The sequence below is a fragment of the Scyliorhinus canicula genome, chromosome 9, assembly GCF_902713615.1.
Source record: "Scyliorhinus canicula chromosome 9, sScyCan1.1, whole genome shotgun sequence".
NCBI lineage: Eukaryota > Metazoa > Chordata > Chondrichthyes > Carcharhiniformes > Scyliorhinidae > Scyliorhinus > Scyliorhinus canicula.
Window position 1 is genome coordinate 68,759,586 of NC_052154.1, and position 25,290 is coordinate 68,784,875.

At 44.8% G+C, this 25,290-nt stretch overlaps 1 protein-coding gene and 1 non-coding gene across 5 annotated transcripts in view; one reads left to right on the forward strand and one right to left on the reverse strand.

Annotated features, from left to right (window-relative positions):
- fhod1 (formin homology 2 domain containing 1) overlaps positions 1-25,290 on the reverse strand; it is a 483,544-nt gene that overhangs the window by 423,118 nt on the left and 35,136 nt on the right. For all 4 annotated transcript variants that reach the window (XM_038806848.1, XM_038806847.1, XM_038806846.1 and 1 more), the window contains exon 2: positions 3,981-4,087. In XM_038806848.1, coding sequence (XP_038662776.1) covers positions 3,981-4,087 — 107 coding nt within the window. The remainder of the gene's footprint in view (positions 1-3,980; positions 4,088-25,290) is intronic.
- On the forward strand, positions 11,176-11,360 carry LOC119972038. Its single transcript, XR_005461973.1, has one exon. It is a non-coding gene; the product is annotated as a U2 spliceosomal RNA (small nuclear RNA).

Below are 25,290 nucleotides of genomic sequence, written 5' to 3' on the forward strand. Positions count from 1 at the left end.
TTTAAATACAACCAGCCCTAATGTCTCTTTATCTGGCTCAGTTGTGGTCTTGGATTCAATACGTGGCTGGAAGCAGTCCTAACGTGCCCACCGCTAATGTATAAAGTGGCCAGTTTCATTACTTTTAAATTAGTTACATAGTCTTTGGCACTTATAGCCATCATTCCAGATATTTTTTTAAAAATCATTGCCTTTTGAAGGACATTTTTCAACACAATGAAGTCCTAGTCAGAGTTCCTTTCAGTGTCGCAGTTTACCAAAGTTACTGAGAAACGTAACCTGACAATCAATGTTCTTTACAAGGTAGGATTCAGATGTTTTATTGTTGCAATTACTCAACTTAAACCATGTCTAAATAGAAATCACTGCACAAGGCACACTAAACTCAGCTATTTAAAATGCAGGACAGGGATTTTCACTTTGCATTCCTAACCTTGTATCGATAGAAACAGTAGTCATGCAGAGCTTGTACAGATACCCCACTGTTTCCTGCAGCTAACAAGCCTTAAGCTTTATAATGGGAAGGGCAAGTGATTCACCACAGCACAACATGCTATTATCTTTACTTATTGCACATCAGAGGATGAGGTCGTTGTAGTTGGGAGTGTGTTGTGGCAAATGAAAATGGTTACGTCGGAGCAGGTTTAAGGGCCGACAATTCCCTTGCCCTAAAAGTAGATATAATGAAATTGTGACATATTAATGGGTGCTTAGCAATACTGTGTTTCAGATCTTCAGGGTGCGACTTCACAGATTAACAAACATGTTTCCAACCACATGGTCATTTCCAGATCCCAAATGTGTCGCCATGTGTTAATGCTCTTGGGAAGCTGAGGGAACTGCATCGGAAAGGGGACAAGGGTGAGGAAAACTGAAAGAAAATCAAAAGGTTAATCTCTTGAAGGCATTTTGCCATAACCTCCCACAGCTGGCTACAAGTGAGACTGATGAATCTCTGGATTCCTCTCTTAGCCAGGGCAGGTTCATGCTGTAAAGAGGCTGTGGAACGGAAATCAGGGAAGGTAAAAAATAAAGTAACCATAAGCTTAATCCAACCAAATCTTATGTTGGAGGAGAGAGGGAATTGAAAATGCAAAGTTAAAAAATAAACACTGTAAAAATTAATCCTGGTTACCAGAAATAGATGAAATTTGAGTGAAAAGCTACACGTAGACTGATTTGCACACAACAGGTTGGTTGTAACATTAACTCATTTGAAAGGGGACACTTCTAAGCCTTCTAATCATTAGGTTGTAACAAGGACTTGCTTACATCACTATTACCCTTCCATCCAGCAAGTAGATTTGATATTGTTCCAACATTTAAAGTTCATCAGTGGACTGCTCAAGAAAAGCCACATTCAAGCCATTCCCATATGTTGGAATATTTTGTTACTGCAGCAACTGCAAAATATTATAACTCAACGCAATTTAAAAATACAATTCCATTTGAATGAAAAGCAGAAACCAGAGACCAATGCAGAGAGGGTGCCTGCTTGAGCTCAGTTTGGTAGCCTACCAAACCTTCATATTTTGCTTGCACTTTTGTTCATGTCAGCAATTCTGATTGAACAGCAGCCTGATTAGCTTCAGTTTATTAAATATTTTATTGGCAGTGGAATTTATCACTGAAGTTGTCTCACTATCCCCTTTTTGTTGCTAGGTCCAATATAATTTATTCTTTCATGGGGTGTGCGCATTTCTGGCAGTGTCAGCATTTTTTGATCATCCCTAATAGCCCTTTAACTGAGTGGCGTGCTGGACCATTTCTGGGGCCAGTCAAGAGCCAACCATATTGCTGTGGGTTTGGAGTCACATATAGGTCAAGCCAGATAAGGATGGCAGATTTCCATCGTGAGTGAACCAGGTGGCTTTCTATTACAATTAATGCGAGTTTCTTGGTCAACATTGCAGACACTAGCTTTCAATTCCAGATTTCTCTTATTAATTGAATTTAAATTCCACCAGAAATTTGAACCCCTGTCCCCAGAGCATAAGCCTGGCTTCAAGTTACTAGTCCAAGGACATTCCCATTTATGTTACAATCTTCCCATATTCCTGGTATTTGCCAACAAATATCATTTTGGACGCATCGTTAGTACAAGGACTGCAGCGGTTCAAGGAGAAGGCACACACAAGGTTGTGCAGAATGTGCCTCCTTGCTAACATTGCCCTCATCTCAACAGCTAATAAATAACATGAATCACTGCCAGCTTCCATGGCTTTCTATTGTCCAGTTTCAACTCCATAATTCAAACAAATTAATTACAGGCACCCCAAGGTATTTCCATTGGTGGGGTGTGAAGAAACTTAGCTATTTACAAGTGTGTAAATCAAACAATTATACAGACTTCAGATTCGATTACATATATACTGCAAGAAAGCAGCTTTAACCCTGTAAAAAAAAAAGAAAAATGGCTGCGCTCTGAGTCATATTGGCACAGGTGGTCATAATTTGGTCCATCAAGTCCATGCCATCTGTAAAGTACTGCGGTTATTATTTCTTTCTTTTAAACAATTTATTTATTGCAGTCACAAGTGAGAACTTCTCCATCTTATTGCAAGACTTCAGTGTGCCGAGTGTTCAATGAGGTAAGCCTGTTATTAGTGCAGTATTATGCCAGGAAATAGTCAGTCATTACAAGGGAATTCCTCATAAACAACATTGAGCTGACTCTCAATTGCCACCAGTGTGAAATGGGATTCTTAACAGATATTAACAAGAGCTGCCGAACGGTCATGAGCGAATTGGACACTGGGCACAATTCTCGCATCTTACCAGTGGCTGGGGAGGCGGGCGAGAGGAGAGCAGAGAATCTGGCGGATACAGAAGAGTCAGAAACCCACCTGTGTAAAATCATGTTGCAATTCTCCCAATGGTGGTCTTCCCGCTAGCTGGTGGCATGAATTTGCATCTCATGAATGCTCCACAAAACAGCAGGCCACCAGAATCCTGACAGGCCTTCCAAACTTGCACCACACCAGTGGGAAATTAAGTGGGTTTAAACCCCAATTTCTAATGAGTGGGGTGCGCAAGGTGGTCCTCGTTTCAACAAAGCCTTTCTGCCATAGTGCCACACTGCTTCTGATGCGCTGTACACCACTCTGTCAGAGAAGACCAGATCCTGCACTACAACTCCATGCCGAGCTGTTAGTCATGGACCCTTTTGTGTCACTGAAAAGGACCAGTACAGGCCCTTAGGTTGGGAGCAAAGGGGCTTCAGGACAACACTGTGTTGCGGGATTCATTCAGTCACCATGACAAAGATCTAAAGTTCAAATGGAGGGGAGGCTGGCGGGGGGGCATTGTCTAACAAAGACAAGTGGGGCAATGTGGAAGAAGGAAAGCTGTGCAAGGAGGGCTTTGGCGAAGTCGATGGCTCACAATGGTGGGTAACAGGGAAAGGATGATGAGCATTGAAAGGTAGAGGAAAGACTGAGTGGAGGGAAGCTGGTTGCCAACAAGGCTGCACTGAACGCTCACGGACAAGGGGGTCAAAGGAATATCACACCGTTGCCAGAAAGGGATGCACAAAGACTCCAGTGGCAGTGGATACAGGTCCAGGTGAGTCATGGGTGCCTCGCAGGTGATGGGCCTGGGGGAAAGTGGTTGATTAGAGGAAAAGCTGTCTTCTTGAAGCTCCTAGCTTTTTTCCTCCGGATTTTTGATATCATGCATGGTGTGATGAAGACAGGTGGGCTGGAGAGAGTGATACCAGTGTGCTGGACCAATATGATGCCAGGACCTTTGAATCAGTCAGTGGATGGCAGATGGACGAATCAGCTGCCAGGATTTTCGAAGGGAATTCGCTTGTGCATTATAAATGAAGCTTTAAGTGCAGAAGCAGGCACAGAATCCCAACAGAAAAGGGGAGTGCTGGAGCCACCCGCCACTGCACTCAAGTCTCAAAAATGGATAATGACACCCGTTATTAATCTGGTCATTTATTTTCATGTATGACACTTAAGTTGTTTCCTTACCCAACTTCTTCATAGAATCCTTCAAGGTCATCCCTCTGTTCATCCAGTGACAATTCCAGATCCAGATAATTCCCATTTGGAGCTAGCTGTAGTGCACAGTCTTCCAACTTGACACAAATGGGAAACATAAAAATTTTAATATTTTATTTTTACGGCCAAAAAATCCATACTCAAGAAAAAATAAAAACTTGCATTTATTTAGCATTTTTTCATGGTTTCAGAGCACCTCAAAATGCTTTACAGCTAACAAAGTAATGTGCAACACTGACGCAGAATTCCAACTAGATAAAGGCAACCTGCACCATAAAAACTTCCTCCAGAAAGAGACAAGGACATACCCGCGACCAATGTCATAATATCAACTCATGTATATCATGAGATGCAGACAAGCAGTGATTGACACACAGGATAACCAATGAACACACACGACACAGAACAACCAATCACCATTCAGGACACTACCACTATAAAGCCCACAGGGCATTAAGGCGCTCCCTCTCTCACAGGGCACAGCCAGGGAGATAGTCGCAGTGCATAAGCCAATGAACATCATCACCATGTGATAGAGAGCTAGTCTGGTGAAGCTAGCTGGAGTTATCAGTTAGGTTAATCGAGTGTCAACCCACAGCAGATTATGTTTAGCAATCAACAGGTTCAATAAAACAGTGTTGGACCATCTCCTGTGTCGGAAGTCTGTTTCTCGTTTTACTGCATTCAGTTGCAGTCAATGTTAGACCAACACAGATAACACATCAACCACCACGACAGACACTATTGGAAGAGCTACTAGGTCGAGGGAACTTTAGTGACATGTACGAACGACTGCTAGAGAGGACCGATACCAAACTGAACATGAGAAGGAAGAAATGGGAGGAAGACTTGGGGTTCGAAATAGGATGGCGATTCTGGAGCGAAGCATTGCACAGGGTTACCTCTACTCCACATGCACGAGGCTCAACCGAATGTAGCTAAAAGTGGTAATTAGAGCCCACTTGACGAGCACCCGAATGAGTAGGTTCTTCCTGGAGGTGGAGGATAGATGTGAACAGCGCCAAGGAGCCCACATGTTCTGGTCTTGCCCAGATTTGCTAGGTACGGGACAGCCTTCTTCGAGGCAATGTCCAAGGTAGTGGGGATGAGGTGGAGCACTGCCCGAAAGTGACAGTTTTTGGGGTATCAGACCAGTCAGATCTCTTCATGGGGAGGAGGACTGACGCCCTTGCCTTTGCCTCCCTGATCGCCCGCCGTAGAATCCTGCTCGGCTGGTGGTCAGCAGCACCACCTAAAGCTGCAGACTGGCTGTCCGACCTATCAGAATTTCCCCAAATGGCCAAGGTGCCCGCGTTCCAGGAGGGGTGCCAGGGAACCATTCTGCACAGACCCTGACCACCCAGGGGTTTCCAATAGCCCTCCCCACGTCTGTGTGACCAGTGCTGAATGGCGCCCAATTGTGGCCTCGCTGGGAAGGTTGGAGAATCAAAGAGGCCAGTGGACACTGGGTAAGTCAGTTGAAAACCGGCTTTGGCGTGAGATGTTTAGTCTCACCCCCTGGGATTCTGACTCCGATGACTTACGGGACTTGGGTGAATCCCACGAGGCATGAAGACTTCTAGGAAGCCTACGAGAGGGCTCTCACGGCATTCACCAGCTGCACTGCACTCAAGGATGAGCGCAACGCAGCCGGTGGGTCGCAAACTGAGAATCCTGCCCATGCAGTTGCAATGTTGGAAATGTGGAAGCCAATTTTCACGCAGCTAACACCCAAATCAGCAATGACCTGACAATCTGTATTCATCATGCAGATTGAGGGATAAATACTGGCCAGGGAACAAGAGGGAGAACACCCCTGCCCTTCCTCAAATTGTGCTGCGGGATCTTATATCCAGAACCGGGAAGGGCCTTTGTTGAACATCTCTTTAGAAATATCTCCCATGGACATTTTGTTCCTTACTGAATACAATGACAGTGTTCCCTCAGTACTGCACTAAAGTGTTAACCTAATTCAGTGGTGGGGCAACGGGTGGCCCAACGGCCCCATGTGGCCCAACATGGTACTGGTGCAGCCCAGAAGGCACTTTGTTGAACGCTGATCACATTCAGATTTGCCGGATTCCACTGGTTTCATTCACATGTTTTTTATCCCCCTGACTGGCATGACTAAAAAGTGATGCACATGCAAAGCAAGGTCACGTGACACAAGGTGCTCGCTGACTACACACAACACTGACTGTGAGAGCTGTGTGCTCCCTCTGTGTCCACAATGTAAACCACCTTGATTTTACCATTTGAAGTTAATGACAGTTCTGGTGATAGGTAAAGGATTCACATTTTATATAACTCATTATTAATATGTTGGCATGTATTAAATTTATTTAACCTGAGGCTATGATTAGGGAACATTGCTCAATTGCAATCTTGCGGCCCACTGAGATGAAAGGGGGGGGGGGGGAAGGAGGAGGAGGAGGAGGAGGAGGAGGAGGAGGAGGAAAAAGAAACAGTCCACACATGAAGCCCAGAGGTAGCTCATCACTGGCCTAGCTTTTTGTGCTCAAGCTCTGGAGTGGGACCTAAACTCATGGCCTGGCTCACAGGCGAGAGTGTTACCAATGGAACCAAGGCTGATTGAGATGACTTTTGTGGAATTACAGTGAAGTTTGATTTGGCGAGAGGCAAGCCATTAGTTACAACAGGGAACTGAGAAGCCAGAATTTCAGCAATACGGAAGTGATCACTTAATTTCAACCAGGCCATGGTTGCCCAGGACATTTGATGGTCTGAGCCTTCATGGTCATGGGCAGCACGGTAGCATTGTGGATAGCACAATTGCTTCACAGCTCCAGGGTCCCAAGTTCGATTTCGACTTCGGTCACTGTCTGTGTGGAGTCTGCACATCCTCTCCGTGTGTGCGTGGGTTTCCTCCGGGTGCTCCGGTTTCCTCCCACAGTCCAAAGATGTGCAGGTTGGGTGGATTGGCCATGATAAATTGCCCTTAGTGTCCAAAATTCTATGATTAACCTAGGATAAAAGTTCGGCACAACATCGTGGGCCGAAGGGCCCGTTCTGTGCTGTATTTCTCTAATGCTAATTCATTACACACAGTTCTCATTTGAATCTTATTCGAAACATGCTGTCCCAGGTTAACGAGAAGTTGAGAACCCAAGAATTTCCTAATCAATTTGCTCTTACATTGGTTTGCAGTACTCAATTTGACATAGTAGTCTGCGCACTAACATGGAACAATTCCACGGAGTTTAACAGGAGTGTGGAGGAACAACGGAGTTTCCTAGCTAGAACCACGTCATAGACTAGTTCCCATGACGAAGGGACATGGGAAAATCTAATTCAAAGTTGCTCATCGGTGAACAGCTCTTCAATATTGCAATGTGGCTAAAATTGCATTGCACACATTGCTATCCAAAAAGAAGCGATTTTAGCATGTTAGTCAGGAGATAACACATAGGGGTCAATCTTCCCGCCAGTTTGCTGATCCTGACAAAGGACTGCCCGACCAGCTTGGAAGCTCTACCCTGATCCCATCCAAATTAAAACTATTCTCCGCATGACCTCAGGCAGCTCATTTTGAGAAGAAATTGAATATTTTCTAGGGTAGGCCTTCACATCTTTGACAAGGTAACACCTGTGGCAAACAATGACTCAGCAGTTACAAGATAGCTATCCAATTAGGAATGAAAACCTACCTCAGCCTCTCCCTGCTGCAGGGAATAGCAAGTAGGTGATACCATAGCTAGAGTTTTAAAAATTTACAAATGAGAGGAGGGTGAAGGAGGTCCCAGGACATTGAGTGTGAAAGAAATAGTGGGATGAGTTACATATTTTAACACAGTAAGGGCGAGGGGAGAGTGGAATGAGAGAAACAAGCAACAAAAGTTTAGAAAAACACCCACAGTAGCCAAGATTACATGGAGACAAAAAAAAAAGTAGCAGCTAGAGAAAATTCCATGCCAACTGCTGACAGTTAGTTGGCTGGCACTTTTGTGTTTGGTCAACATGGCTACTGGCTCCATTTCTGGTCCCCAACAATGTTGCTGCAGCTCCAGATTATGGAATCCTGCTGCCTGCTCTGGAATTCAGGAATGTCCCCCATGCAGAATTCCAGAAGCAACTTGGAAGAGCTGGAATGAGGGAAAGATGGATACCACTCATGAGGTGGTGGGAAGGAGGGAAAAAGAGAGGAATAAGGATGCTAGTGTGATTGATGGAGAAGAGGAGTGTCAGTGAGCAAGGGGGAAATGGGGAAAGAAAGGGTGCTGAACTGAGTAGAGTTACTCACAAGCACGACTTACAAGATCCAGAGCATTTGCTGAGAAATGTGCAAGCTCATGATCGAAAGAATCATTATCCCTTTCACTGTAGCAAAAGTGCATTATTAGGGTATTCTATCCCACTCTTTCAAAATCCCCTCCAAATAGTTTGATATTACTCTACGCATTTATCTCTCTATTTTTGTTTACTGTACCACACATCAGCAACCATTCTGTACAACATTTATGGAAACAACAGCCACTAAAGAGTAAACAAGTTTTTTTTCAAATCATGACGCATAGGTATATTAAAATTCAGAAATCCTTGGGGCCAGGAACCCCAGTATTTATTCTGGCAACTGAACAAAAGACAGTTGTACCGAACCAAATGTCACAATTCCTTTTCAAATTACTCAAACTGTGACTCAGTATCCATCGCATTTTGGAGGAAAGAATTCCAAATGTCCACAGCCATTTGTATGAGCAAGTGTTCCCGGATTTCACTCCTGAATGGATTGGCTCTAAGAAGATTGTGGGTTCATTGGTCTGGATTTCCTCACCAGAGAGAATAGTCTTTTCACGAATCCCTAATCAACTCCCTTTCATCAAATTTTTAACACCTTAATTAGATCATCTTTCAACCTTCTAAACTCATGGAAATACAAACCAACTTTATGAGACTTGTCTTCATAATTTAAAGCCTTCTGCCCTGGTATAATTTTAAGTTCACGTTATGATCCTGGTCATTATGCTGTTCTTGAGAAATGTGGTGTCCAAAACTAAGTACATACCACTGATGAAGGCACAGTGCAATTGAAGAATCTCCTTTGTTTTTCCACCTCCTTAAGATAAAGGACAATATTCCACTACCCTTTATCGATTACTTTTAATGCAAGTTTATTCATCTTATATTTGCCTTTTTATGGATCCAAATTGGTGATCTCACACATTCCAATGTTGAACTCCATCTCCAACAATTTTGTCCACTCTCTTTATCTATGCACCGTCAGAAATTCCTCCTCTCATCTACGCAACTAACTATCCATCCTGGCTTGGTGCATTTTTCAAACTTGGACATAGTTCCTTCATCCAAGTTATTTACTTCTATGGCAAAAGGTTATCACAGGTTGCAATCAAATTGCTGCTCTGCCCACTGGCCTGGTAGTGGATGTGGCTGAGTGTCAGGCAGAACAGGAAATGAGTCCCTGCTGTTAAGATTGTTGGATCTCCATGCTCCCCAAATCCCTGGAGTATTACCAGGCTTGTGCCATGCCACCTCCCGCAAAATCAAAACCAATGCCTCCAACTATTGGGAATGATGTATTTGATCAAGATTTCTCCTTTCCCTCTCACTAATTATGTCATTACTTTGGGCTCCTTTCAATTTTTTTTTATCTGATGCAGATTCTTCCTCATGCTCCATGTTGAGAGCTGTCATAACGTCTTGTACCACTAATAAGCCTACAATTGATGTGTCTTTCCTTCCATGTTCTAAATAACCCTTGATCCTACTTTCACTTCCAACTGTGTTTGTTTGAATCTCAGTCCATCAGCAATGCTGTCCTTTCTTAATCCCCCTCATTCAGGTGGGCACGACCTTCAAATTCATGCGTTCAAAATGATGGACTCAATATGCAACCGATGAGTCCTCTGCTCGTGGCAATATAATTATTAATGAGGCTATTCCTCCTGTTTGGTTACATGACCAACTAGCATTCCACCACAGATCACAGACAAGCCCTGAGCTGTGACTACCCGGAAGCCATATTTGTGTATTTCCAGCAGATGCTTCTTATTTTATTTTTTTTAAATTTTGAGTGCCCAATTCCTTTTTTTCCAATTAAGGGGCAATTTAGCATGGCCAATCCACCGACCCTGCACATCTTTGGGTTGTGGGGGTGAGACCCACGCAGACACAGGGAAAAGGTGCAAACTCCACAGGGACAGTGACCCGCAGTCGGGATCGAACCCGGGTCATCAGCGCCGTGAGGCATCAGCGCTAACCACTGCACCACTGTGCCTCCCTAGCAGATGCTTCGTAAATTTCACACAGGATCTATTATTTGCTTCTTAATCCATTTGTTATTTAGCCAATTCAAGCACTGCAGTTCAGTCCTGACCCTGGACAGTTAAATGGAAGGGCCAAGTGGTTCTTCCACCCCTCATTGGGGCCCACCCTCTGGATTGGCCGCAAATCCACCAGCATCAGCAGAGCATCAGTGGCAGCTGCCAGGACTGCAGCTGAAAAGAGGAGCCCAAGACCCAAGATCGCAGGGCCTTTGGAGGGGCCTGGAAGTCGGTGCTTGTTTAGGACAGGAACAATGGAGAGGGAAGAAGAGGGTGGGTTTAAGAGAGTGAGAGTGGGTCGGAAGGAAGTGGAGGGGTTCAGTCTAAGTAGGGCAGCCACGTAATTGGAAAAGGGCAGCCCCCGAAAAGTGAGCCCCCCCCCCCCCCCCCCCCACGTTTCATTTCCGACTGTTACCCATTTGAGGATAAAACTCAGATCCCCTATTCCTGTCTTGCTGCCAGCACCAAACATATTATGGCGTGGACAGCAAGCCGGAATGTGGCGACTAGGGGCTTTTCACAGTAACTTCATTGACGCCTACTTGTGACAATAAGCGATGATTATTATTATTAAGGCCAACAGGCTAGATATCAAGTTGAATTGGCCCTCAAAATCATCATTCTAAAATATCGAGTGGACTGCAGATTTTGACACCCGCCCACATTTTATGAGGGTGGACGTGAAAATAATGGGATGAGCCCCCCCCCCTCCCCCCCCGCCACTCAAACAGGAAACACACCATTGAGGATTCGCAAAATTCAGCCCTACTAGTGAGTCTCACCTCTCCTACTCACCCGTTTTAAAATTCCATTGGAAGGGTTCAGAAAGAATGCCTCTGCAACCTTCCCATCAGAAAGAGAATGCAATTGCTTCTCGGCCTTTTGGCTCAGATCAAGTGTAGTATCTGCTCTGCCTTTTGGCTCAGATCTGGCATGTCTCTCTAGCGGGGACCATGAAATGGATTCAATTTGAATTTGCTTTGGTTTTTGGAGCAGGCAATGAGCTGGATTAGGGGTTCGTTCGCCCCTGTCCACACTGAGCCCTGGCTTTGTAACTCAGAAAAAGAAATTTTTTTTAAATTTAAAAAAAAAGAAAGAGAATGCAATACAGCAAGGAGGCCTTTAATTTTACAAGGAAATTAAAGACTACATTTTGCAAACCAGGCAATTTTACCAGATCTTTTTGCTTAAAGCATTCAGGATGTATGTTGGGATACTGTTGAGTTACAAAGTAAAATCCGATTATGTACCGGATGTCCACCTTTATCTGTCTTTGCAAATATATTACGTTTTCTTCCTCTGCAAGTAAGCCGTAATATACATAAATAGATTGTCATTTTAATCATATACATACATAGATAATAGGGATGATTTAAATAATCTGTGCTGCTGTGGTGTGTTATTAGAGGTTTGTACACAAATCAAAGACTGTATTAAGTCAGCTACTGCCATTGCCAAAGCCACAAATATGGGACAATTACATTTGGGCAGTAAATGCAGCATCATTCACATTTCAAGTTTAAGAAAATTAAAGCTGTAAAGGGTAAAAAAAACCCAAAATATTTTGCTAATTTATATGAACTTTTATATCTGTTAAAACACAAATATTAAATACACTTTGGTATCATATAATATTGCAGCAATTTGCAGGCTGCACAGAAATATATTTGGACTGTTACTGCTCTGGGCAAATGAAGCTCCAAATAGACGATATTACAATGCAAGCCATTGATAGAGAGTAACAAAAGGTTTTCACACTCGTTGTATAAATATATATATTTTTTTAAATCCTCCTTTTCTTTTCGGTTTCCATCCATGATTTTCCATTTTAAGTTAAAGGGAAGGGGGAATCACTTAATGTAAATGTAGGAGCGGCTGCATTTTCACAAACTCTGGCTCTGCTCATCTTTCAATCTTTATTTTTATCCTTGTGTACATCTTTTTTCGGTTTATATGATGATCAATGATCCAAGCAATTTTCAGTCGAGACATCATACTTTAATCCTCATTGATTCGTGGTGGCTGAAAGGAGTTGGAGGTAGTACAGTTGCCTTGGAGAGGTTTCCCAGCCTGATAATATGGTGTGCAGCAAGGGGTGATTGCTGCTAGCGGTGAAGGTAGTAAGAAGTCTTACAACACCAGGTTAAAGTCCAACATGTTTGTTTCAGAGCACTGCTCCTTCCTTAGGTGAATTTAGCTGAGGAAGGAGCAGTGCTCCGAAAGCTAGTGTTTGAAACAAACATGTTGGGCTTTAACCTGGTGTTGTATGGTCTCTTACTGTGCTCACCCCAGTCCAACGCCGGCATCTCCACATCATAGTGATGAAGGTGATCCGCTTGATAGTCTTGGCTCTGCGGTGCACGATGTTAAAGCCAAAGTTCAACAGTTGCAAGGCGTCTTTGTGGAGATGACGGTGGTGCATGAGGAGGTTCTTTGTGACAGAGATAGCACTGTGTCGGGTGGAATCCTTCCTGCATACTGTTGAGTTCCTGTTGTATAGCCTGTCATCCCTCCTGGGTAGTTCAGGTGAGGACAAGGGGAAACCTATGGGGAGCCTGGGTTGTGCCTGGTGTCTTTGGTGAGGTGGTGGTGAAATTCCCAGCCAAGTTTGAGAACTGGCTGCCATCCGAGGCGGACTTATAATGAAACACACGGTGCTGCAGGGAGAGGCACTGGCCAATGGGGGGAGCCCATTCTGAAAGGTGACTGTTGTGGTGGGAACACCAATCAGAGCCGTCGTAGCTCTAAATTTGCTGGTAAGTTAAGCTTATCAGCAGGCAATATAGAACAAATCGGGCTCCGATTGGTGGACTCCCATTTAGAACAGGAAAACAGTTTGCCAGATGTTGAGAGCAGTTCATGCGGATCTCCTGAATTGATGTGATGTTTCTGAACTTTCATTGAGTGAAGCCGCAGCCCTGATTTCTGACATTTGGCCGGGTGGGCAACCGGAGGTAAAAGTGAGGTTGACCACTTAACTTTGGGGTATGAGCCTGCAAAACCTTCAACTAGATGAGGCAGCGATGCTGGCCAACAGCCATCCAGGAGAGCAGCAGGGCGCCTCTTGACCTCCAGGCCAGGGCTAAGGAGGGCAGGTGGTCAACCAATCAAAGAACAGAGGCCAGACCAGATAAAACCAGCACACAGCAGCAGCCAGCCAGGAGCATACGTGGTGGAGGAGACCCGGCCACCTGAGTGAGATCCAAGAGGTGAGCAGTTGGGAGGTGAGAAGGCAGGCAAGCACCAAGTGGTTTTCAGAGAGTAGTGGCCAGCGGGGCGGCTTGACCAGAGATCAAGGCTGAGAGTGAGAGGGGTGGGTGGTAACTGTCCGGGCAGACAAGGCAAGAGAGCAGAGGCTAGGACAGATAGCCAACTGCACCAGCGATGAACTCAGCCAGGAACACACGTGGTCATCGAGGCTCGGCCACCCACGCAAAAAGGTGCCAGCGCTGTGGTTTTCATGGAGCAGTGGGGCAACTTAACCAGAGGCCAGGGTTGAGTGTGAGAGGACTGGGGGGCAATGGTGGAATATCGACTTTGAATTCAGTTATTAAACATAAGATTCAGTTGCTACTGTCTGCAAATCAACAATACCATCCGTGCCGTGATCCAATTCCATGAATTCTCCAATTTGGAATTCTGCAGGGAAAGATTTTATGAGGCATCCTACTTTTAACACTTTGATAAAGACCTTCCAGTTTTGTGTCAAGGCGTGATGTTTCTTGAGGAATAATTACAGTTCCCTCTGCTGGGGGTTAACAACCCCAGACTTTAGAGGTGGTTTAGTCATCTAAGAGGAGCTGGAGGACCAAACATTTGACACCAGTCAGGAAATACCATTCCTGGTCCAGCATGCTGACCGTTCGATCTTCGACCGGTGATTGTGTTGCTTTGAATTCACACTGGGATTGTTGAGGCCACCGATTTTCAAGTTGTCTCTCTGTTCCATGCAGTTGAATGGGGGATTTCACCAGCTGGCTTTCACCCAGAGAGTCCACTGTTGGAAAAGCAAGTGGAATTTTCACTTTTTGAGACTTGTCCGAGAATTCTGCCATTTGGAGAGTCAAAGTCAGATTCTACTACCAGGCAGTCAAGAGAGAATTCCAGTACCACTTCCGTCCCGGTTTCTTCCCAACAAACAATCCATCCTCTTGGGAGTCGACATACAATTCCATCTGGCATTCCTCAAGTTTGCAGTTGGATGGGGATTCCTGTGGTTTTTCTGCTGGGTGCTCCATTATATCAATACTCACCAAATGACATTCAACTGGTGCGGACCCGACTCGAGACTCAGCGGCTCAGTCCATTTGGGCATTTCAACTGAACGATTCATTGCGCAAGATTTCAATTCTTGGAATAATTTGGGTTTGAATGCACATTCGTAGCTTTGCATGATGACAAAGTGAGGGTGTATTTTTGGCGTAGCATTTTGAAATTGGTTGGTTTTTCTGGAGGCCAGTTCTTCTTCTGCAGCTCTGTTGGGAGTTCTGGACATGTGTAGTTTGCTCGTTTTTGCTGGGCTGTCTAAAACTTGGACTTGGCCCACCTTTACAGTCATTTCCAACAATGGCGCAGAACTATCAACAATTTCATTTCTTTTTGCATGTTGAATTTACAGCCTTTTTGATGGGTAGATCCCCCATCACTCCCAATATTGGCCTCCAGAGGCAGCACGGGGGAGCGGGGGTGCAGCACGGAGGTGCAGTGGTTAGCACTGCTACCTCACAGCGCCGAAGACCCGGGTTCGATCTCGGTGTGGACTTTGCACATTATCCCAGTGTCAGCATGAGTCTCACCCCCACAACCCAAAAAGATATGAAGGGTAGAGGTGGAGCAGCTACGCTAAATTGCCCCGTAATTGGAAAAACAAAATAATTGGGCTGGACATTCCACTTCATTGGAGTATTTGCTCCTACACTGAACTTTTCCTGGCTCATTCTGTCCTGCACGGGCCTGTGCTGCAGTCATGTCATTGACTGATTTCTCCACCCCATTGCTCATCAGCCAGTTCATGTTTGCTTGCCTCAAGACACATTGATCACAATATTTACCAGCTCTAACATCATGCTGAAAACAGGTAGGTTTGAATTTCAATTTATTAATTGCAGTACAGGCTTGTTGTTGTCCTAAGTTGAAGAGCACTACAGCAATTAAGCAATGATTTTGAGCTTCTGTGCCTTACATTGTGTGAGCTAAGTGTGGGCAGGGTCAGGAGAGCATTGATATCATTGGGGGTAGGGTGCCACATCACCACAGAGTAGGGCATGATGTAGGGGGCCCGCAAAAAAGGAAGAGTGTAGGGTCCCCAAAAGTGTAAGTCCACCTCTGGCTGCCATGTTTCAGGAATATCGATCCGGATGTCAGGCATTTAAAATTTGATGGTGCACATTGAATCCTGTCTCCAAGGCCTGGGGTGGGGTTGGCCTTCCAAACTCCAGTTGTGTGTGATCTTGTTCCTGTTGTCGATCGATCATTCTATCCTTGCTACAGTCGAGGAAGGTTCTCCCATAGATAGAGTTGGTGCTACCTTTTTCTTCTCAAGGCCCAGGCAGATTGTACATTTGACAAAGGGTCATCTGGACTCGAAACATTAGCTCTTTTCTCTCCCTACAGATGCTGCCAGACCTGCTGAGATTTTCCAGCATTTTCTCTTTGGTTTCAGATTTTCCTGTAGATTATCCTGTTGACTCCCTTTAGGGGGCAGTCGGTTGCAGGGCCGGCTCAAGGCACCGGCAACTCGGGCTGTTGCCCGGGGCGCCATGTGCTCGGGGGTGCCAGACCCGGGTCCCGCGCATGCGCAGTTGGGCCGGCGCCAACCAGCGCATGCGCGGTGGCCGCATTCCCCGCGGTCCGTCCCCTCGGTCCGCTCGCCCGCTCGGTCCGCTCCCCCCCCCCCGCCTCGGGTCCGCCCGCCCCGCCCCCCCCTCGGGTCCGCCCCCCCCCGTCCCCCCCTCGGGTCCGCCCCCCCGCCCCCCCCTCGGGTCCGCCCCGCCCCCCCTCGGGTCCGCCCCTCCGCCCCTCCGCCCCGCCCCCCTCGGGTCCGCCCCCCCCTCGGGTCCGCTCCCCCACCGGGTACAGATTTTAAACTGTAATATTTTTTCTCTCCCCTGTTTAGTATGTGATGCGGGCAGATGCTACAGAGCTCACTGCGTGGCTGCTGTTCTGAGACCTTAAGATCTGTGTTGGAATACAGCCATTTTATGAAGCAGTGGAGTGCCCATTGAGCAGTGGTAGTTCGTTAAGGCCTTGGGCAAAGCTTATGGGTTTAACAATATCGTCAGAAGCCCGAGACACAAACGTCTGACGCCCTGATGTAAAGTCTTGCCACATTTACTGAAGACATTCGCTCACCAGTTCCCCACACACCCGCACCACCCCCCCCCCCCCCCCCCCCCCCGCCATGTGTGCGAGAATAAAGATAGAAGTAAGGCATTACTTGTTTGTATAAGTGCTCTTCAACTGTGGATTTATTAACAAAAGTAAATAAACAGACTCCGCCGCGGTGCTGGGAAAATACTATTTTTGGACGTAGGGTTTTTCTTTTCCTATTTTTACTAAATGGGAAAGTAAGTGAAGGGTTATTATTGTAAACTGGCAGATGTTTTTATGTCATAGACAGGAAGTCACCAACAGTCATGATGTTGTCAACAACCGCTTTCATTTCACTGCATCTTTAAAGTCGAGGGTGCTGCACAGAATGGTTATCAAACAAAATTTGACATCAAGTCACATGAGGATCAGGTGACAGGAATCTTGGTCATTCATCAAAAAAGTAGACTAACGGAGTGTCGTAAAGGAGATTTGAGGAGAGCATTCCGGAGCTTCAAGTCCTGGACAACTGAAAGCGGGTTCGACGTTGAGAATGCGGAAAAGGTCGGAGGCCCTTTCGGCCCCGCCCCCCCTCTCGGCCCCGCCCCCCCTCTCGGCCACGCCCCCCGCCCCCCCCGGCCACGCCCCCCCCCCCCCCAAGGGCGCCGAAGCTCAGCTTGCCCGGGGCACCAGCAACCCTAGGGCCGGCGCTGGTCGGTTGTTTCTCCTGATGTGGTCCGCCCTTCTTTCTCCTGATGTGGTTCGCCCTTCTTGACCATTCTCTTGGTCTGGCTGAGGTGGTGTTGGATAGCAAGCCAAGGTATTGAGTCACGGACACTCAATCTATGTTGGCTTTGGGATGGCCATATGCTTTTTTCTTTTGTGTAGTTTTGGTTTTGGGGTTGGGTGTTATTGGGCCCTCCCTTCCAGGGCGTTCCCCAGTTTGGGGGTCGCTCTTCTGGCCCTCCTCTCCTGGAGTGGGTTTCTCCCCTGTTCAACAATTGGAGCCAGTTTATATTCATTTTAGTTCTTGGTCCCACAACATCCTGTTGTCCTCTTGAGGGCTGTGCTGGTAGTCCAGTGATCTGTTTGTCCTTTGGTCTGGGGCTGAGAGATGGGAGTATGGAAGTTCAAACTCTTGCTCTTGGCTTTTGTTCTTGGTCTCTTCACTTTCTCTATGGGAGACCCTATGCTGCGTAATAAGGTTTGCACACAGTCCTTTCTGTTTTTGCTATCTTGATGGCGTATGATGGCTGTCTTTCCCGGTCTGGATCTGGAGAAGAGTTTAAATTGAGCTGTAAGAGTCAGTCAATTCCCCTTAAAACTGGGGTTCTTGGGGTACTGTTTTCTTCTGTCATTTCATTTTGTAGCTATGGGTGAGATGTAGGTTTATAAAGTTGCCTGTATCCTGTTTGGGTGCACACAGGTCATTTATCCGTGGAAGGGACTTGTTGGGGATTCTGTGCCTGATTCATCCGGTTTCATTTGTTCCCATTTATGGAAGGATTGTTGTTGTTTTATCGTACCTGCTGTACATTGATACCTATAGATAGCTTTCTGAGGCAGATTTTTAGTTTTAAAAAATGGAAAATCTCAATAAATATACATTTTTTTAAAATCAAAAGGTGGTTTGTTAAGAGATGCATTTCTACAGAACAGGATGATACTAGATTCTGTTTCTGACTCCATCCCCTCAGTAGACCAATCTCATTTGGGTAGGAGTTAAAGCTTGGTATTCAGTGCAAGGGGTGTGAAGAGTCAGGCCAGGATTTTCATTCCCAATTGTTATCCTGCACACCTACCTGAGGTTGTCCTACCTGGAGGTCCAATAAAGATAGCACTGGCCTCTGCCCCATTTGCACCTTTTTTTAAAAAATGTCTTCTTTTCATGGGATGTGGGCATCACTGGCCATCACTAGCATTTGTTGGCCTTGACCTCTGGGTGCTGGTGCACCCAGAGTGGCAGAGCTGTGTGCCAGTCATTTCTGGCACCTAACACGATGCCAGGTGTCCATCCAGTATTATTCATTTTTTTACTTTACCCTTGCAGTTTGGCACACCTGAGTGACCTGACAATGTGGTTAACCACTTTGCCGAGGGTCTGGAGTCACATGTAGGCCAGACCAGGTAAGGACGACAGATTTTGTTCCCTAAAGGGCATTAGATTAACTTTTAATTCCAGACTTTTTATTAATTAATTGTATTTATTAATCAAATTTAAATTCCACCATCAGGTGTGTTGGGATTTGAACCCGCTTCCCCACGACATTTGCTTGGATCGCTGGATTACTGGTCCAGTGGCGTGACAACGATGCTATTGAAAAGGCCGGCAGTGTTGAATTGAATCTCATGGTTGAATAGCATGAACAACAGGAAGTCCACATCCTCAGGTGGAGGTGGGGAGTGTAGAAAATATTCAAGGAATAATACGGAGTGCAGAACGTGGCTTGTGCACTCCCTTAGGAGAGGCGAGACGTGTGAAACAAGCTCAACTTTGCTTTGGGCATATGGCACTTTGGAATAACATGTAATTACCTGTTTGTGCTTCTGTTACGCTGTCTGTGTCTGAATTGAACAGATACACAGATATAAAGTCTGACATTCTGCACATGTTTACAGACCCCAACCCAATTTCTTTTCACACTGCTAAAGTCAAATGAACCTATACAAAAGAGAACCGATTCCGTTTCTACCCAATATATCGCAAAAGATACATTTGATAAAGATTAGTTCATGTAGATTTTGTATGAGAAATGACTGCAATTGGTATCCAGAATAACTCATACTTATGACATTACCTTGCATGTGGTCCTGAAGTCAATTTTCAGCTTTAACCTATGATGACTGTTTTATTGAGTTTCATAATTAAATATTACCACCACTAACCAGAATAATGTGAATGGGATAAATATTCTATAAGACAGTGTTCACCATATCGTAGTTAAAACTTTTACTGTCCCAATAAACAGTTAAATGGAACAGCTGACAGAATACAGCTAATATATAAAAACTACCATTTTATTGATCATTCAGGCCACGCTGTCTTCACCATTACAGTTTAATGACAAATAATTATGGTGGTCAGATGTTCAAGTTCTAGAGGAGCATCCCAAATTTTCATTAACCATTCGGTGTCCCAACTATTTGTTCAAACTAACTCAATGTTTCAGTTTGCAGATTTTCCCTCTTCACATGGACCACATCATGTTCCACCCTTTTGTGCAGAATCAGCATCTTTTGACTTTCTCCCAGTGGGGGAGAGTCAGGGAAGAAAGAGCCAGAGGCCAGTCTTGAGGAGAGAGAGCGCGCTGAAGGCCAGTGGGGGAGAGGAAAGAGAGCATGCCGGAGGCCAGGAGGAGGGAGAGAGTGCACCAGAGGCCAATGGGGGGGGGGGGGGAGATGGCGGTAGGGAGGAGGGACTAATTTATAAATAGCACTTGAGGCAATTTATCAGTCATCATGGGGGTAATTTATAGGAGGTCTGAACACCTGGAAGGTGCAAATATAATCTCCTACATTAGTTAGTTTAAAATCTAAATTTTGGTTGAAATAACCCAGTGTACGAATGAAAATAAACAAGGCTTTTTAAATGGGGATTGGTCTTGCCATTGCACAGTAAAATGGAGTGGAATAGAACAGTGTCTGTCAAACCTTTTTTCCTGGGGACACATTTTGCCAACCAGCCGACCTTTAGGACCCACGCCGGCCAACCTTGGCGACACTTCCCTTTATTGCGGAAGGTGAGCCTGATGTGCCATGCAGTGGGCAGAGCAAGTAGCAGTTTTGGTTCTGTACTTATCAAACTTCTTTATAGGCTGTTCACTGGAGGCCCTAAAGCTCTGTACAGTAAGAGAACTAACACTAATTACTCTGTCCTATTGTAGACTCTCCAGTACAGCTCTCCCCATTAGATTCCGATGCGAGATCCACACCAGTAGGTACACTGTCGATTTGTCTCTCTGACTATCTCTTTCTGGCAACAAAATGATCCATCTTCACAGTCCTCGAGCCTTGCTTTCTAGCAGTTAGAGAGTGGAAGATGCTCACCTACATTACTTTGCATCAAAAGTCCATACAACAGCGCGTTTGGCATCAAGTGCACATGCAGGACGCATGACTTGCTCAACATTGCCTCTTATGATTGAATGACGGCATGGCTGATAATGCCGGTAGTGACCCTTCTTTCAGAATGGGAACACCGCAACTGATTGCTCCGCAACCCTTCCAACACCTGCCTGCGGGTCGCGACCTGCACTTTCAAAAACCCTGGAATAGAGGAATCTCACTGGAATCTCGTGAAAAAACAAGTCTTGGTTCAATTTTTCTTCAAGAAAATTAGGCAAAATTGCAATTGAAATAACAGTGGTCTTCAATAATTGGGGCTCTTAATAGTGTTGACAACTCTCCAGGAGATGTAGGAATGACCTCCTGCCTTCAACTGCCACCCCTCCCCCCAACTCCTGCCATTGGTCCAACTTGGCAATCATCACAGAGCCTCATCTTCCCAAGGCTTTTCAATGGGGCTTTGTTTATTGACTTTTGAAAACCTAGTCATCCTTCAAGTAATGGCACAGGTAATAAAATCAAAAAATGGTGGAAATATTCAGCAGGTCGGGGAAGAGAATCAGAGCTAAACATATCAAATCAATGACCCTTTGTTCATTTCTAATGTGTCCATGCCTGGCCTGCTGAGTATTTACAGAATTTTGGGCTTTTATTTCAGGTTTCCAGTGTCCACAGCATTGTACTTTTATAATGACATAGTTAAGTTGCTTTTATGGAATCATTGGTTTCCAAAACATGCTTTGTGCAGCTGCATGGCAAACCCACAGGAATTTGTTACGGCTATGTCTCTTAAAAGTTCCCTGAAACCAATACATTTCAGGTCAACATCAAATACAGCATTAACTAACCATAACTAATGCAGAGCTATCATCACTGAATGAAGTCAGATCCCTTGTGAGGGGAGATAGGAGCGGGGGGGGGGGGGGGGGGGGGGGGGGGGGTATTGTGTGGAAATAAGTCTCTATTAACCTATCCGCACTCATTGAACGCTTGAGACAAGTTAAGCATATTAAATAAATGAACAGGAGCAAGAAAAATTAAATAATTATTATGTCGGTTGAATGCTGCATTACGGAAGTTATTTCTGTAAAGTACTTCACTGCTCAAAGAACTATTTGCAAAGACATTCCATAAAGTTCAGGGGTCACGAAAGAGAGAGAAAGACTGACTGAGTCTGGAATTTCAGTAAATAGCAGAGGTAATGGAAATTAGAAGAACAATTAAACTGACACACATGTAAGTGACAGAGAAATTATCTATAGGGAGCTTAAACCCCCAAGTTATAATAATGTTACCTACAAAACCCACAACTTTAATCTGAAAATCTACATTATTTGGTGCATTGCATACAAGTCCAGATTTTTGAGAGTGTAGTTTTCATTTCTAAACTTTAATTTCCCACACTGTTTTAAAATTAATACAGGGCGGTCCCATCACGCAGCAGCACTGACTGTACAGGGTGCATGTGCATAATGCTGTGCTACAGATCAGTTTTACTAAAGGAACAGACCAAATAAACAGGTATATGGTTAAGCAAGGCTACAACTGAAGTGATTTAAAATTTCTTCAAAATTATTAAGACGCCATCAGAATTGAGAGACAACACAACTGAAGAAATTGCCAGTGCAGTTACCTTAAAAGCACAAAAATATTGTGATTGAACGTTGATTCTGAAGCAGAGTAAACTCTAAGAGACAGGGGGGGGGAGGGAGAAAGAAAAGGTCTTAAATATCACCCCGCACATCTTTGTCAAAAGCTGTTTCCTCGTGATTCTGTCAAATTGTTTCATGAAGATTCCTAGCTACATTAGATTTAACTACAGAATGCCCTGCCTCCCCACACCAAAAATATTCTTATTGTGTGAAATCTGCGCCGAATGTGTACAATGAGGTGAGTTCACTGACAGATGAAAGGACTTATATAAATTAGCATAAGTAAGCTTGTAATTTTCAAGCGTTTCAAAAAACAAATGGTAGGAACACATTACACATGTGCAATTTTGTAGTCAAAAATCAGGCTTGAAAGGATCTGGCCTTCACAATGTGAACTCTTTGTTAAGATTGGGAGTTCTGTGTGGCGATATAAACATATGCATATCTGTATATAATTGCACCAATGTATATAACTGTATCTAACAGTACCAATGTATATAGCTGATGATCAAGACATGTAGCGACAGTTATGACCTCCTGCCAGTAGGTGGAACCAGACACACATGGAGCCAATTATATATGTCAGATGACGGATGAGACGCAAGCACTTGGTAGCAGGACGGACAACAAGACAGTCACATCTCACCGTAGCTCTCAAGTAACTTAGATATAATTGTCTGTACATAGGTTTGTTGGTTAACCCTGACGTGTCAAGAATAAATACTTGCTATAACCATACATTCATGTTCTATGCATGTCTTCATGATCAGTGGAGCCATAGAACACAACATTCTGGTTTTGAGGTAGCAGAAATGTTAAAATAGACTTGCATTTATATCGCAACTTTCTGGACTCCAAAACATTCCAATGTGATTTACAGCCAATTAAGTACTTCTGAAGCATAGTCGCTGTCATGTTATCAGCCATTATCATATTGAATGGAGGAGAAGGTTCGAAGGGCTGAATAGCATACTCCTGTTTTCTGTTTCTATGTTAGAAATTTAACGCCCACTGTATAAACAGAGGGGACTGGTAACTCAGACAGGTCTTTTCTTCAATATCAGCCTGTTGCAACAGTCAGTACTTACATAGTCACCACAGATGATGACATTGGCTGTGTGTAGGAGATGCTAAGGAGAGGTGAGTCAGCAAGGTATCCAGATAGATAGTTTCCCAGTAAAACTTTACAGAACAAATATCTGACAGAAGCAGAGCGCTCCTGTAAGGTTAGTTGCTGAAGGTAGCCAGGGAAAGGTTTTCACAACTGTACAGAGATGCTCCCTTCTCTTCTGAGGCAGTCTTTCAGGATCGAGGATGACCTGCTTCCACTCCAGTCCAATGAGCTCTGAAATGGCTGATCAGTCCAATGCATGATGTGCAGATTCTCCCATATGTGGCAGGTAGTGTTTCAAGGGTCAAGCAGAGGAGTTGTTTGGAGGTTTGTGTGCCCGCTTCAATACTTCCTCCTACACTGTAAGGATTCCATGATTTTATGATTAATCCTTGGATTCCTCCTCCAATGCTACTTTCTAAAATAGCCAACACCAGATGGGTTTATCATTCATTCCTTTCACTGATACTTATGCTGCATTTAGCTCCATCACAACCATGGGTAACTTAGTGTGTGTGAACCTCAGATGTTTGACTGAAATGCTGTGATGAGGCACAGCACAATTACACGCCTCCACTGTCTTCCAGAGGAGAATGCATGACAGTCAACATTCCTCTTACTTATTTCTTTTGAAAATAAATGTTTAAAGATTTTTCAGAATAAACAAAATCATATAATAATAATAATAATAATCTTTATTAATGTCACAAGTAGGCTTACATTAACACTGCAATGAAGTAACAGTGAAAAATCACCACATTCCAGCGCCTGTTCGGGTACACAGAGGAAGAATTCAGAATGTCCAAATCACCTAACAGCACATCTTTCAGGACTTGTGGGAGGAAACCAGAGCACCCGGAGGAAACCCACACAGACAGTGACCCAAGCCAGGAATCTAACCCAGGTCCCTGATGCTGAAGCAACAGTGCTAACCACTGTGCTACCGGGCCGCCCATAAAATAATTAACCAAAGTTACACAATAACAGAATGAGACTAACAAACAAAAGCACATCTTTTTTCTAAAAAAAATTATTCTCCTTTTTCACACTTTCTCCCAAATTTACAGCCAACAATAAACAATAATCATTAACGAATGTAATGTCAATCCCCATATCAATAACAACAATCCCATCCTCCCACCAAACCCCTAAACATTAGCCTGCATGTTAACATAAACAGTTGACAAAGAGGAATCAGGAATCACCCATAGTCACCATTAACACATACAGTCCCCCTCCCCCCAATCCTCCCAGCCCACAACCCCCCAATGCTCGATGTGATCCAATTCTCGAAAGTGCATAATGAATAACGCCCATGAATTGCATAACCCCTCCATCCTTCCCCTCAGTTCAAATTTGATCTTTTCAAGCGTCAAGAATTCCAGCAGGTCCCCCCGCCACGCCAGGGAACAGGGTGGAGAGGTTGATCTCCACCCTAACAGGATCAACCTTTGAGCGATCAACGAGGCGAAGGCTACAACATCTGCCTCCATGCCCGTTTCCAACCCCAGCTGGTCCGACACCCCGAATATAGCCTCCTGAGGGCCCGGGTCCAGTTTCACGTGCACCACTTTAGAGATTACCCTAAACATCTCCTTTCGACAGGACCAAAACATATGAATGTGGTTTGCAGGGACCCCACCGCAACGTTCACATACATCTTCAACACCCTAAAAGAGCCGGCTCATCCTCGCCCTTGTAAGGTGCGGTCTATATACCACCTTCAGCTGTATCAGCCCTAACCTCGCACACGAAGTAGAGGCGTTCACCCTCCAGAGCACCTCATACCAGAACCCCTCCTCCATACCCTCTCCCAACCCTTCCTCCCACTTTGCCTTGATCCC